This window comes from Symphalangus syndactylus, chromosome 24 (assembly GCF_028878055.3).
Source record: "Symphalangus syndactylus isolate Jambi chromosome 24, NHGRI_mSymSyn1-v2.1_pri, whole genome shotgun sequence".
Lineage (NCBI taxonomy): Eukaryota > Metazoa > Chordata > Mammalia > Primates > Hylobatidae > Symphalangus > Symphalangus syndactylus.
The window spans coordinates 57,642,190-57,657,384 of record NC_072446.2 but is presented as its reverse complement, the minus strand read 5'-3'; the positions used below and the strand labels follow the sequence as shown (position 1 = coordinate 57,657,384).

The 15,195-nt window shown below is 39.9% G+C and overlaps 1 protein-coding gene and 1 pseudogene across 23 annotated transcripts in view; both read right to left on the bottom strand.

The window, feature by feature from the left end:
- Window positions 1-15,195, bottom strand: part of DZANK1 (double zinc ribbon and ankyrin repeat domains 1) — a 78,312-nt gene that overhangs the window by 25,205 nt on the left and 37,912 nt on the right. For 19 of the 23 annotated variants that reach the window (XM_055265112.2, XM_063633890.1, XM_063633891.1 and 16 more), the window contains 3 exons: window positions 4,003-4,125; window positions 3,026-3,190; window positions 1,246-1,453 (listed from right to left, as the gene is read on the bottom strand). In XM_055265112.2, the coding sequence (XP_055121087.2) occupies window positions 1,246-1,453; window positions 3,026-3,190; window positions 4,003-4,125 (496 nt within the window). The remainder of the gene's footprint in view (window positions 1-1,245; window positions 1,454-3,025; window positions 3,191-4,002; window positions 4,126-15,195) is intronic. The other 4 variants (XM_055265113.2, XM_055265116.2, XM_063633903.1 and 1 more) reach the window with 2 other exon arrangements.
- LOC129474156 (beta-1,3-galactosyl-O-glycosyl-glycoprotein beta-1,6-N-acetylglucosaminyltransferase-like) lies at window positions 5,750-15,060 on the bottom strand (annotated as a pseudogene).

Below are 15,195 nucleotides of genomic sequence, written 5' to 3'. Positions count from 1 at the left end.
ACTACCAAAACTGATTCAACAAGAAATAGAAAATCTGAACAGACCTATAAAAAGTAAAGAGTAATCAGAATTGCCCACTAGACAAACATCAGATCCAGATAGATTCACAGGTAATTTACCAAAATTTAAATAATAGTTAATACCAATTCTTCATAACCACTTCAAAAAAAAAGAAGTGTTTCTATAAGGCTACCATTATCCTGATACCAAAATCAGACAGACAGTAGAAGGAAAGAAGAAAACTGCAGACTAATATCTCTTATAAATATAGACACAAAAGTCTTCAAGAAAATACTAGCAAACTGTCTTAGTCCATTTGTGCTGCTATAAACAAAATAGTTGAGACTGGGTAATTTATAAAGAACAGGAATTTATTTCTCACAGTTCTGGAAGCTAGAAGTCCAAAATAAAGGTCCCTGCAGGTTAGGTGTCTGGGGAGGGCCTGGTCTCTCTGCTTCCAAGATGGTGCCTCGTTGCTGCATCCTCCAAAGGAGGGGAACGCTGTGTCCTCACATGGAGGAAGGGCCAAAGGACAAAAAGGGGCCTTAGCTCATTCCCTCCAGCCCTTTCATAAGGCACTGATCTATTCATGAGGGCTCCATCCTCATGATCAATTTCCAAAAGGTCCCGCCACTTAATACCACCACAATAGATATTAAGTTTCAAAATGAAATTTGAAGCACCTAGCTGGGACCACAGGCATGTACCACCACAAATGACTGCTTTAAAAAAAAAAAATTGTAGAGACAGGGTCTCACTTTGTTGTCCAGACTGGTCTCAAACTCCTAGACTCAAGAGATCCTCCAGCCTTGGCCTCCCAAAGTGCTGGGATTGCAGGCATGAGTCACCACAACTGGCCCAAATTATAGACTTAAAATTAGTCAAAATGGTGAATTTTATGTTATTTAAATTTTACAATTAAAAAAAGGGATAATGGCAGGTAGCAATAGCACTGCGCACTAACAGCATGCCTATCACGACAAAAGAAACCCACATACGCCATGTGACTGAGGGACTAGGCAACAGGGCTATGAACTAAAACATCGGAATACTGAAAGTTTAAGGAGGAGCTTACAGGAAGAGCTTCTTTTTCCAATACAAAGAAAATTACTTGAAAAAGAGGAAAAGAAAGAAACTTACTTCTTACACATACAAATAAATCTAAAAGGAAGAGAAAATGAAATGTTCTTTCAGAGAAAGAGCGAATTCCCTCCTGACCAGAAGAAAGGGCATCCTTCCCCTTACCTCTTCCTGGGCTGATGGCTGTGAGGAGGGGTTTATGGTCACTCATTTTCTCCTGCCTCTGCTTTTGAGAGGCTATTTCCAGTTCCTTTTTTGCTAGCAGCTTGCTGGATGGGTAGAACAGGCCAACAGTCTGTGTTCCTATGTCCCTCTTAGTCCCAGCATCAGATCTGGGCAAAGGAATATTCAGGGACTGCCAGGCACATCGGGGCTATGAGTGTGGCAGAAGACATTTTTTAAATTAGAATATAATTTAATCAATCTTGCATTTTACTTATAGAAAACAACTCTAATCAGAATAAAAAGTATCTCAAGAAAAGTGTACTTTGAACTAATAGGGTTTTCCAGCCTTTGCCTCACCTTCCTTGCTCCTGTCTTTCCCAGCAACTTCCAGCCTGATCCATGATTAGCCATTTATTATCTAAAATTCAGCAAATCAAGGGGTGTTTGCCGGCCTGCTTGATACCTGGAAGATATCTATCCTTCTCAGCTCTATAATCCAGTAGAGCATAGACTTCACTACTCATCCACACTCAGCCACTGGTCACCAACATCTTCTCTAACATACTTTCCTGCATCTAAACCTGGGGACCTGAGAGGAATACCATGAAATGTTGTGCATTGCACAATGTCACTGCATTCAAAGTAGTACAATTCACATGGTGAACATCATATATTTGCATATGTATTAGGGTAATTTTTCTAGTAGAGAAACCAGTATATTACAAGCAATTTCCAATAGATGGCAGTCAAGTATCTTGAGAAAAGAACACCTTTGTTTCATTTGCACAAAGGAGTAAGGGCTAGTGGCAGTCTAGGATTTAAATCTTTCAAACTGGGTTAAGAAAGCCATGAACAGCTGGGCGTGGTGGCTCATGCCTGTAATCTCAGCACTTTGGGAGGCCAAGGTGAGTGGATCACAAGGTAAGGAGTTCCAGATCAGCCCGACCAACATGGTGAAACCCCATCTCTACTAAAAATACAAAAATTAGCCGGGCATGGTGGCACGCACCTGTAATCCTAGCTACTCAGGAGACTGAGGCAGGAGAATCGCTTGAACCTGGGAGGCGGAGGTTGCAGTGAGCCAAAATTGCACCATTGCACTCCAGCCTGAGCAACAGAGCGAGACTCCATCTCAAAACAAAAAAGAAGGTCATGAACTCCCTAAAACTGCATACAAAGTGCTGAGCGCATCCTCTAATAATGATCAATCTTTAACTTCTTATAATAAAGCGATAAGAAGAAACATGGAAAGTCTTTATCCAGCTTAGAGAAATTTATAAAACTATAAAAATCTAACACAAAGCCAGTTGTTAGAGCTTAAGGACTTCTGAAAATAACCCGGTGAGATGGTCCTCAAACTATGCCCAGCTGTTATAAATTACAAAAGCAATCTTATATACCCTAAGCTTTCTAAAATACAAAAAAGGGGAAGGAAAAGTTCTCAGAATGCTACATAAGAAATTCAAGAGAAGTGCATTCTATCTCATGTATTTTAAGGCCACTGAAGTGGCATTATGTCTACGGCCTTGCAAATGCAATGGCATAGACCTCAATTTACTACACACAAATATGCCCATTTAGGTCTTTGATTTCTGAAGAAATCATTCGAGTGTTTAAAATCTAAATTGACTGCATTTATTTACACACCTAGTTGAAATTCCACGTGAAAGTTCTAAAAGTTTTGGGTCTCTTCCCCAGGTTGATTCACAGGGTAGAGCACACACATTCAGAGTTACAGCCTCTTCCTGGGTACCAGTTCTTACTACAGGGGAGGCCTCACCTCAGAAAAAGGGTGAGGTTCCTCAGCAGCTAAAGCCAGCCTTCTGTCCAAGCTAAGTTTCGCCAGGGACTTCACACAAATACCACAGGAGCCACAGAATCGGGCAGACAGGTGATTGCTGGCCCCACATTTAGGGCAAACAGAGCAGCCAGCAGGAATGCCAAGCTAGAGGATAGAAAATATCTTGATGAATATTAGAGTTATAATTTCCTCATGTAAATTATTCCCATACCATACAAATTAACATATGCCCAGACTCTCTGACCCAGCCATTCTGCCTTCCAGAATTAATCCTACAGATGGACAAGTACAGAAAGAAGTGTACTCCAGGTCAACCCCTAAAGCACTGTGGTTTTAAATCACTGAAAACAACACACATGTCCAGCAATAGGGATGGTCTAAATATAACACAGTACATACATACAAACAATGGATTATGAAGCCACTGAAAAGAATGAGGAAGTTACTAACAAGACACATTGCTAGGTGAAAATAATTGGGTCAGTGTTCATGTACCAGTTTACTTATACATGCACTGAATAGCTGAAAGAACATCTCAAGAACTGGATATGAGCAATTGCTTCTGAGAGGAGAACTGTGGGACTTAGAGAGAAAGGAGACAAACCCTTCACTCTAAAACTTTTTTATTATTTGCATGCGATACTTAAATAAATAAATACATAGTCTTGAGTGTTTTATTATAAAGGCAGGCAGATGGAATTCATTTTAAAAAATGCCAGTAGTCAATAAATGAGTGAAAAGGTTTAACCTCAAAGAAATGCAAATCAAAACAGTCATCAGAGATGGCTCTCAATGTAAGATAATTAATTATCTCTATCTCCAGATTCTTAGGTTATAGGTACCAGTAGCGAAATCACAAGAAGTGATTTCTGCAAGGCCATAGAAGAAACGCCTGGCTCTCTCCAGGCCAGTGGTGAGGTGCTCAGTATACAGAATCTCAGTTTTAAAATACCCACCATGGCTCCACACCAGCCGCAGAAGGACGCCTCCCAGAGATTCCAGCAACCACATCTGGAGCAGGAAATGGTCCCCCCTTTCTGAGTGGGTGGAGGAGGGGCTTTATCCCCACTGCACATCGACTGGTGAATGAAATGGCATTTAAAGGCAGGATCAGTACTATATTCTCTAATCCCCCTCCCAATTCAAAAAAGATAAAAAATTCCCAGACAAGATGAGCCCTGGAAATACAGGTTTTTTTTTTTTTTTTTCCCAAAGGAGTACAGCTATGATGGGTTTCACCAATTAATAAATTAGTACATAGAGCACACATTCCTTCATGGAGATAACAGAAAGTCAATGAAACTGGTGCCTTGCACATCTTAATATTTTTCGATATCTTTAATTTCAGGGATAGCAAGCCCTACTGTTGATTTAACAGAACAATATTAATGAAGGAAGAAGAGAGCTAAGCTACCTGAGGGGTCATGATTGAGGCTTATCTTCTATCCTTTGGAGTTTTGGTTTCCATAGAAAAATGTGACTTCGTTTCCCATTCTTGACACATGAGAACAATTATTTTATATGGGGGACAGAGGCAGAATTGTTTTGTGAGAATTCCTGGGACTATGTTAGGTAAACCTAGATTTGAATCTGTTCCTGCTGCTTCCTCACTATTGCCTGGTAAGAGACTTGCTCACTTCCCAAATGGGAGTGACAGCTGCTACCTGATCACCCACCATGTGCAGGCTCCATTCCCACACTGCCCTGCACCCTCGCGTCAGTCCCACTGCAAACCTGGGAGGTGAGTGCCATCACTGTCCCCATCTTACAGAGGGAGAGCATGGGGATACAGAAAGGGTGAGATGCATGATTAGAGCCATCTGACTCTAAAGCCTGGCTTCTCTCCCTGACTCCATACAGCCCCTTCAGTACAATAGCTTCCTCCCAGGTCTTTAGGGGGTTTCAGATGATTACCCACAGTTAAGTGGATAGGAATGCTTAGCACAGGGCCAAGCTCCACCGGCCAGCTTCCTTCCGGTCCCACCTTGTTTTCCACTAGACCCTGATTTCTTCAGGAGAAAGGACTATAATTTCACTTTTACTCCCCCTACTAGGACAGTCCTGGTACCTTGGCACATGGGAGTCATTCAAAAGGTTTTACTGAGTCAATGAATGACTGATTCAATTGGTAACTGAATGTGTATTACCACATATGCCAGGCACAATACTAAGAATGCGCACACCAGGGAAAACATTTGCTGAGGGCACTTTTCCCTAAAGACACAAATTTTAGTTCACTCTATCTGCCCAGCTCTATCCCGTTTTGCTTCAAGGACTGCTCTGTTATCTAGAATAGAAACCTACCCAAGAGAGGCCACATCAGCCCCCAGCATTCACAGACACTCGAGAACAGAGGGTCTCTTTGCGTGCACTTGCCTTCATTTCTGTGTAATTAGAGGGAAACTCCTTCAGGTAAATCAAAGAGAAATTCTTTGCAAACTTTTGCTTCAGAACTTACATTTCAATTATCCTATTCTTAAAACAGGATTTTGGCATAAAGGTTGCTGACCTTGGTTTCTAAATACAAAGCCTTCAGACTTTTCATTGAAATGTACTGACTGTTCAAATGGCTTTTAAATATAACATTGCTTTAAAGAAAGAAAAGTTATCTTTCTGGTAGTCTTACTGATCAAAAAACAAAAAAAAAAAAAAAAGAAGAGAAAGAAAAGTTATCTTACCCCATCATATTAATGCTGCTAAACAAAGAAAAGACATAAAGCTATCAGAATGAACATGCATTGTTACTTCTATGGACTACAGAGACAAGTATTATCCTGTGGCATCTAAGCTCTGATATACCATTCAGATAGAAATACAATTTTTAGAACAAATTCAATTTTGGGATTGTTCTGAAAATAGTTTTGTAGATAGATGAGACCCAGAAACAGTTACATCACTGACAGTTAATAAAATCAATTTAAATGGTTGTATTATTTACATAAGAAGTCCTGAATGCCTGAGGAAAGGATGTCTGAGAAAATCTTTTGCTGGCAATTTACTGAAATCTATCTGTAAGAATATTTCAAGAATTCCAGAAGTTCCACTGTTTTCTATTTTTATGCTTTCCCAATCTCACTATTACTCTCTCTGGTGCCTTGGAAAAAATTATAGAGTGTCATTTTATGATGAGAGAGTGATATCAAGTCTAAAACCACATTAATAGACAATTCTCAACAAAAGACAACCCTAAAATTACATCAGCTTTGATGTGGAAATAGATGGGTTTTCTGATGAAATTCAACACCTCATTAGTTTGTTTTTAGTCTCAGTTCTGAAAAAGAAACACATCGTATGTAACAGAAATCATCTTTTTTTAAAAAAAAAACTACAGATTTTTCCTTCTGGTAATGATAGCCTAAGACCATAACAAATGACTCCCACACAGAAAACAACTATAAAATCTGCTGATAATAGGCCAGGTGTGGTGGCTCACATCTGTAATCCCAGCACTTTGGGAGGCCGAGGTGAGTGGATCACTGGAGGTCAGGAGTTCGAGACCAGCCTGGCCAACATGGTGAAACACCATCTCTACTAAAAATACAAACATTAGCCAGGCGTGGTGGCACATGCTTGTAATCCCAGCTACTTGGGAGGCTGAGGCAGGAGAATCACTTGAACCCAGGAGGCAGAGGTTGCCGTGAGCCGAGATCATGCCACTGTACTCCAGCCTGGGCTACAGAGCATGACTCTGTCTCAAAAAAAAAAAAAAAAAAAAAAAAAAAATCTGCTGATAATACATGAAGGCAGTGGAAAATGAACAGAAGCAGGTAGAGTTGCAGCAAGTACATACAAGCAGGAGGGGAGTTATACAAAGTCAGTTCCCATCGTCATGGTTTTCAGCCTGGAGCTAAGGGTAGTCTACATAGCACATGTGAAGTGGTAAGCACAAGGCAGTATTTCTGGCCAAGAGAACCAGAAAACTGAAGCTGGGGAATATTTGGCTGCTGAAGAGGCAGGGAGCTCCCAGAAAGAAACAAGAGAGAGAGGAGATCTTCTCTGTGTATTCAGATCTCTTATCAATCCTTGAATAACATACATACAGAATAGGCTTGAAGCAGCTCAGCTAAAGACAAAATATCTGAATGGAGACCAAACTTTCTGTCCCTCCTCCCCTCAAATTTTTTTCTTGGTATTCAGTATGTTGAGGAATTTTAAATTGTACCCTAGCATTATGAATGTTCAGCTGTGGTACTTTCTGGATTCTGTTACTCTGGGGATTTTTGTTGTTGTTTGTTTGCTTTGTTTTAGCAGGCAATGATATATATGCTTGCTTTTGGGGAATGTGCTGCCTGGAACGAACTAGAACTAGTGCTTCACACAAAAAATTGATCCTAAGATGAATCAGATGTTGAAAGAAGCAAACCAGAAATTTAAAGCATATTCTGTCCACAATGAATAAAAAGAGGAAATCTCAGCAAAGAAATAGAAACAATAAAAAGAGAAACAAGTGAGAATTCTGGAATAGAAAAAGATAATATTTAAAGTAAAATATTTACTAGATGGACTGAATAGCTAAAGGAGATGGTAAAGGAAAGTGTAAGTGAACTGGAAGATAGATCAACAGAAGTCATACAATGTGAAGAGAAAAAAAGATTTTTAAAAAATGAACAGTCGTGGCGCAGTGGCTCATGCCTGTAATCTCAGCACTTTGGGAGGCCAAGACAGGTGGATCACTTGAGGTCAGGAGTATGAAACCAGCCTGGCCAACATGGTGAAACCTCGTTTCTACTGAAAATACAAAAATTAGCCAGGCTTGGTGGCGCACACTTTTAATTCCAGCTACTCGGGAGGCTGAGGCAGGAGAATCACTGGAACCCGGGAGGCAGAGGTTGCAGTGAGCTGAGATTACGCCACTGCACTCCAGCCTGGATGACAGAGTGAGACTCAAAAAAAAAAAAAATGAACAGAACCTCGGGGACCTAGTAGATAATATCAAACAATTCAACAGGTGTGTACATGGACTTCCAGATGGAGAGTAGAAAATGAGTGGAGTAGAAAAATAAAGAAATCATGGCTGAACAATTCCCAAATCTGATGAAAGACAGAAATTTACAGCTACAAGATTCTAAATGAACACCAACCAGAATAACTTCAAACTAAAGCACATTATAGCCAAACTGCTGAAAACCAACAATAAAGAGCAAATCTTAAAAGCAGCAAGAGAAAAATGACACATCCCGTACATGAAAATGTCAATTTGATTTACATTTGACTTTTGAGCAGAAAGCATGGAGGCCAGAAGAGTGTGGAACAGCTTTAAAGTTCGGAAAGAAAATAACTGTCAGCCCAGAATTATATATCCATCAAAAATATTCTTTGAGAATGAAGTTGAAATAAAGACATTTTAATTGCCTTAACTATTTTAGGTCAATAAATTTGAAACTGTTAATATTTTCAAAACAAAAAAGAAATAAAGACATTTTCAGGTAAAAGAGAACCAAGAGAAATCACTGCCAGCAGACCTGCACTCTAAGAAGTGATAAAGGGAGTTCCTCTGTGTGAAGGGATATGATACCAGAGAGAAACTCAGGTCCACAGAGAAGAGTAAAGAACATCAGAAATGGTAAAAATAAATATTGGTGTAAATACAAAAAAAATAGCTTTATCTTTTTGTTTTTTTCCTCTTAATTCCCTTACAAGCCCTTATAATTGTTTAAAGTAGAAATTATAACACCTTTCTAGCACATTGTGCTCTGCAGCTTCTCTGACATGAAGACTTAAAGAGTCCCTGCCCCGAACAGGACCCCAAACAACTTTTCTGATGCTTATTGACAAGGAAGAGGAATGAGATAGCAGGCATTTTGTGCATCCTTCTTCTTATACCCAAAATTGCTAATAATGGTCAGTGTTTTAAAGTCTCCAAAGCTTTATGCCTCAGATGCTTATCCAAACACTAGGTGGCAAGGAGGTCAACATCCATGTCAAACGTACGGGCTTGCACCCATAGGTGTTTACACAGCATCCAGTTCATGTTGCTGGCTCTGAAAATGCATGCTGAGTGCATGGAGACCCCACTGCAGGGTGGGTAGGGAGCACCCTTGAAAACATCATCCTCAGAGTACTGCCATTTGACAAACCTAGCAACGGCATGCTTGCCAGACAACTTGTACTTATGGTTTAAGATGAATGAGCCAGGGACTTCGGCGATCCTTTGGATGATGGCCTACAGATACTTATCTGGGCTGTCTGTGCCTCACACCCACTCCATAAACTTTTGGGTTTTTTCATCCTCTAGCACATGATCCACATACTCCCTACTGACCACAAAATAGGCACTGCCTGAAAAAAAGGGTGCTTCCAGCGGAGAATGCCCTTTGACAGTCCCCACGTGTGTCAGCTTTCCATTAACATCTGCATACCACTTTTTCCCCCTTTCTTCTTTATTGGATGGCATCCTCTTGGCTTTGAGATTGTCTTCACCCATTAACAACTTGAGCTTCTTGACCATTTTAGGTTGGTTTTAATAGGAAAATCCATACTACAAACATGTATTAAGTACTTCTCGTCTGCACTTACTGTGCAGAGGTCCCTCATGCAGTTGAGGTCAGCCAGAACCCGACTCCACAAGGCACAAACCAGACTCTCCAACTGACAGGCCACAAAGATGTTACTGAAATGACACAATGCCCATCACTGCAGCTAAAAAGGAATCTGCTGATTGTTTTGTCCACATGAATGCAATAGAAATTCTAAGGCATATAGATGGCTCTCCGGAGCCTGTCAAGCATTTCAATTTTGTAATGAACCAGCACAGAATATGCTATTGGAAACCTCACCTCTTCCTTCTTAAGGGGTTCTACAATATATCTACAGCTCTTGATGAAAGAAGTACATGAAGAAGTACATAACTGGTCATGTCTATAAAGTCGTCAGGTATACACCAAGGGCACTTTGTAAATTTCACTGTTAGCATCTCAAGTTTTACCTTTTGGATTTCATCTACATCTCCCTGTAAAACTTTGGTGCAATTAATATGACTACTAGGATTCTCTCCAACAAGCTCCACGTATGTGATGCTTACAGATTTGGGCTTTTGATGAATCCTTAAAACGGAGGTGACTAGGAAAAAAATAAGAACCACAAAGTGGTATTTAGTAGGATAAGAAAAATGTCTCCTCCACAGCAACTGCTTCAGCATTTCAAATGCCAATCAGGGACTTTGCTTTGTTAAGGGCAGTCTTCTAGGCTTTAAGCACCATTTCCCCTCCATTGTGGCCTTGTGGGTTGTCAGTTTGCATTTATCAGAAGTACAAAGGCATCTTGAAATGAAGAATGCCGCATTTAGAATTAAGGAAAGTCCAGATCACTTAGGACTCTGATTCCAGGTGACATCCTGCACTTATTCCAAGTACTTTTCATGCTGTCAGGCATCTTAAATGTACTAGGCATCCAGGAATAATGGTATGTCCCATAGGCTTTTGAAAAAATCTCTCCCTGGGTGGCCTGCAATGCTCAGCTGGATTTGCAGGTGCCTCATCCACCCTGGAGCATCATCTGGCCCCAGAGCACAGGATGTTGCCCTACCATGCAGCTTCTGCTAGCAGAAGCCATGCAGGACTGTTCCCTTTGCCCATTTTTAAACAAGGTTATTTGTTTACTTACTATTGAGTTGAGTTCTTTATACGTACTGGATATTAATCCCTTACCAGATGTATGGTTTGAACATATTTTCTTCCATTCTGTAGGTTGTCTCTTAACTCTGTTCATTGTTTCCTTTGCTATGCAGAAGCTTTTTAGTTTGATGTAATTCTATTTGTCTATTTTTTGCTTTTGTTGCCAGTGCTTTGGGGGTAATATCCAAAAAAAATCATTGCCCAGACTAATGTCATGAGCTTTTTCCCTATGCTTTCCAGTAGAAGTTTTTCAGTTTAATCCATTTTGTGTTGATTTTAGTATATGGTGTGAGACAAGGATCTAATTTCATTCTTCTGCATGTAAATATCCAGTTTTCCCAACACCACTTATTGAAGAGACTGTCCTTTCTCCATTGCGTGTTCTTGGCACCTTTGTTGAAAATCAATTGATGGTAGATGCACAAACTTATTTCTGGGCTCTCTATTCTTGTCCATTGGTCTACATGCCTGTTTTTATGCTAGTACCATGCTGTTCTGATTACTATATGCTGAACATCTCTAATCTGAAAATCTAAAATCTAAAATGCTCCTAAATCCAAACTGACCTATGTGATGGGTCACAGTTGAAATGCAGTCAAAACTTTGTTTCATGCACAATGTTATTTAAAATATTATATAAAATTACCTTCAGGCCATTTGTATAATGTGTATAAGAAACATAAATAATTTCATATTTAGACTTGGGTCCCATTATCAAGATATCTCATTGTAAATACATAAATATTCCAAAGTCCAGAAAACCTAAAATCCAAATACATCTGGTCCCAACCATTTCAGATAAGTGATACTCAGCCTGTATAGCTTTATAGTAGCTCAGGAAGTGTGATGTCTCTGGCTTTGTTCTTTTTTTTTTTTTTTCTCAAAATTGCTTTGGCTATTCAGGGCCTTTTGTGGTTCCATACAAATTTTAAGATTTTGTTCTATTTCTGTGAAAAATGTCAGCAAAATTTTGATAGAGATTGCATTCAATCTGTAGATCTCTCTTTAGGTATTATGGACATTTTAACAATATTAATTCCTCCAGTCCATGAACATGGGATATCTTTCCATTTACAGTCATGCACCACACACATAATGACATTTTTGGTCAGGGAAGAACTGCACATGTGACAGTGGGCCCCATCATATTTTATAAAAGCCAAAAACCTCTATCACCTTGTGATTTGTATTACAAGTGCCTAGAACACTGAGTAAAGTTTGCAGCCTAGGAGCAATAGGCTATACCAGATAGCCTAGGTATGCAGTAGGCTATACCATCTAGGTTTGTGAAAGTACTGTGCATGCCATGATGCTCACACAACAATGAAACAACCTAACAATGCATTTCTCAGAATGTTTCTCTGTCATTAAGTGATGCATGACTGTATTTCTGTGTTCTTCAATTTCCTTCATCAACGTTTTATAGTTTTTAATGTACAAGTCTTTCACCTCCTATAGCTGGAGCTTTCCAATACCCTGTTTTCATTATTTGCTAGAAAAACTAGACAAAAACAAGCAAAGATATATAATATCTGTGCAACATTCCACATTGATTGAATTGATATTTATAGAAAACTCAAATCAACAATGACAGAACACACATTCTTTTCAAATGTTTTCCAAGTTAGATTTTGGGCCATAAAATAAACCTCATTAATTTAAAATAACGAAATTATACAGAGTGTGCTCTCTGACCATTAATGGAATTAAATTTGACTTCGATAAGAATGAGATAAATAGAGAAAGCTCATATGTTTTGGAATTAAATAAGTCATAGGTCAAAGAAGAAATCATTGATAAATGAAAAAATGTTTTAAACTGAGTTATAATGAAAATACATAGGGATGCTGCTAAAGAAGTTCTTAGAAATTTATAGTTTGTGTTAGAAAATAAGAAAAATTTGAAATTAATAATTTGAGTTCTCACCTTAAAAATTAGAAAATCAGATTAAACCCAAAGAAAAGAGAATAAAATAATAAAGAGCAAAATCAAAAAAATAGGATTCAAAAAAATAGGGCAAATGAATGAACCAGAAGCCAGTTCTTTGAAAAGATCAATAAAATTTACAAGCCAGACAGAGACAGAGAGAATAATAAAGAAAGAACACACATATACAAGTATCAGGCATGAAAGAGGGGAATATTATGACTATAGATCCTACATACATTAAAATGGTAAAAAGGGAATATCATGATTACAATGATTGGTGATACCAGCCGGGCACAGTGGCTCATGCCTGTAATCCCAGCACTTTGGGAGGCCGAGGCGGGCGGATCGCCTGAGGTCAGGAGTTCGAAACCAGCCTGGCCAGTATGGTGAAACTCCGTCTCTACTAAAAATACAACAAAAAAATTAGCCAGGCATGGTGGCAGGCGCCTGTAGTCCCAGCTACTTGGGAGGCTAAGGCAGGAGAATGGCCTGAACCCAGAAGGTGGAGGTTGCAGTGACCTGAGATTGTGCCACTGCACTCCAGCCCGGGTGACAGAGGGAGACTGTGTCCCAATAACAACAACAACAACAAAAAAGAAACAAAGAGAGAAAGAAAGAAAGAAAGAAAGAAAGAAAGAAAGAAAGAAAGAAAGAAAGAAAGAGGAAAGAAAAAAAATGACAGGTGATACCAAGTGTTGGAGATGATGTAGAGAAACTGGAACCTTTCTATATTGCTAGTAGAAACACAAGTGATATGCCAGCAATATATGAAGGTATACCACTTGTGTTCCTACCAGCAATATATGAAGGTTCCAGTTTCATATAGGGCAGTATCTTATAAAATTAAACATGCGCTTAAATAGGACCCAGCAATCCTACTCCTAGGTATTTACCTAAGGAAAATGAAAACTATGCCCACACAGAGATCTGCATGTAATGCAGCATTATTCATAGTGTGCCAGCACTGGAAACAGCATGAGTACCTGTGGATGAATCAACCAGTAGATCCATACTGAGGAATACTACTCAACAATCGAAATGAAAAAAAAATTAATACATGCAACAACATGAACGAACCTCAAAAACATTCTGCTAAGTGAAGGAAATGAAGCACTCACAAAAAACTACATACTTCTATAAAAGACAAAATCATAGTGTCAAAACAGATCTGTATTTTTTGGGTCTGGTGACTAGGGAAGTGGCTCAACTAGAAAGAAGAATTTTCAGGGTAAATGGAACTGTTAAATATCTTCATTGTGGTGGAGGTTAAAATGGCTGTATACAATTACCAACATGCATCAAACTGTACAATTAAAATAGGTGAATTTTATTGCATATAAATTATATCTCAATAAAGCTGGAAACAAAAGGAGTTCCTTCAAATCAACTACTCTTAGACTGTCCGTGAGTAGACGACATTAAAAGGTATCTTGTCAGAGGGCGCAGTGGCTCAAGCCTGTAATCCCAGCACTTTAGGGGGCCGAGGTGGGCGGATCATGAGGTCAGGCGTTTGAGACCAGCCTGGCCAACATGGTAAACCCCGTCTCTACTAAAAATACAAAAATCAGCCAGGTGTGGTGGCATGCACCTGTAATCCCAGCTACTCAGAAGGCTGAGGCAGGAGAATCGCTTGAACCAGGGAGGTGGAGGTTGCAGTGAGCCGAGATTGCACCACTGTACTCCAGCCTGGGTGACAGAGCGAGATGCCATCTCAAAAAAAAAAAGAAAAGGTATCTTGTCCAACTCCACTGTTATAGGTTGGATTCTTTCTGCCTAGAAAAAGATATGTTGAAGTCCTAACTCCCAGTGCCTCAGAATGGCACCTTATTTAGAAAAAGGTCTGTACAGAAGTAATCAAGTTAAAATTTGGTCATTAGGGTGGGCCCTAATCCAGTGTGACTATTGTCCTTATGAAAAAAGGAAATCTGGACACAGTGGCATACACACACAGGCAGACACAGAGGGAGAGCTCCACAGGATGGCAAAGACAGAGACTGGAGTGCTGCATCTAGAAGCCAAGGGAAGCTTAAGGCTACCAGAAGCTGGGAGAGAAGATGAAACAGTTCATTCCCTAGCACCTTCAGAGGGAGTGTGGCCCTGCCAACACCTTGATTTTAGACTTCTAGTCTCCAGAGCTGTAAGACAATAGATTTCTGTCGTTGTTAGCCACCTAGTTGATGGTGGAAACTAGAACACACCCATTTGATACAAATCAGGTAGACCAGGGGTCCCCAATCTCCAGGCCATGGACTTGTACTCATCCATGGTTTGCTAGGAACCGGGCAGCTCAGCAGGAGGTGAGTGCTCCACCTCCTATCAGATCAGTGGCAGCATTCGATTCTCATAGGAGCGCGAACCCTATTGTGAACTGTGCACGCAAGGGATCTAGGCTGCGCGTTCCTTATGAGAATCGAACTCATGACTGATGATCTGAGGAGGAGCAGTTTCATCCTGAATCCATCCCCCTACTAGGTCTGTGGAAAAATTGTCTTCTACAAAACCGGTCCCTGGTGCCAAAAAGGTTGGGGACCGCTGCTGTAGACCATACTAACCACATTGTCCAGTTTCATGAGGAATCTCTCTGAGATGAGAACAAACCCCACAAAC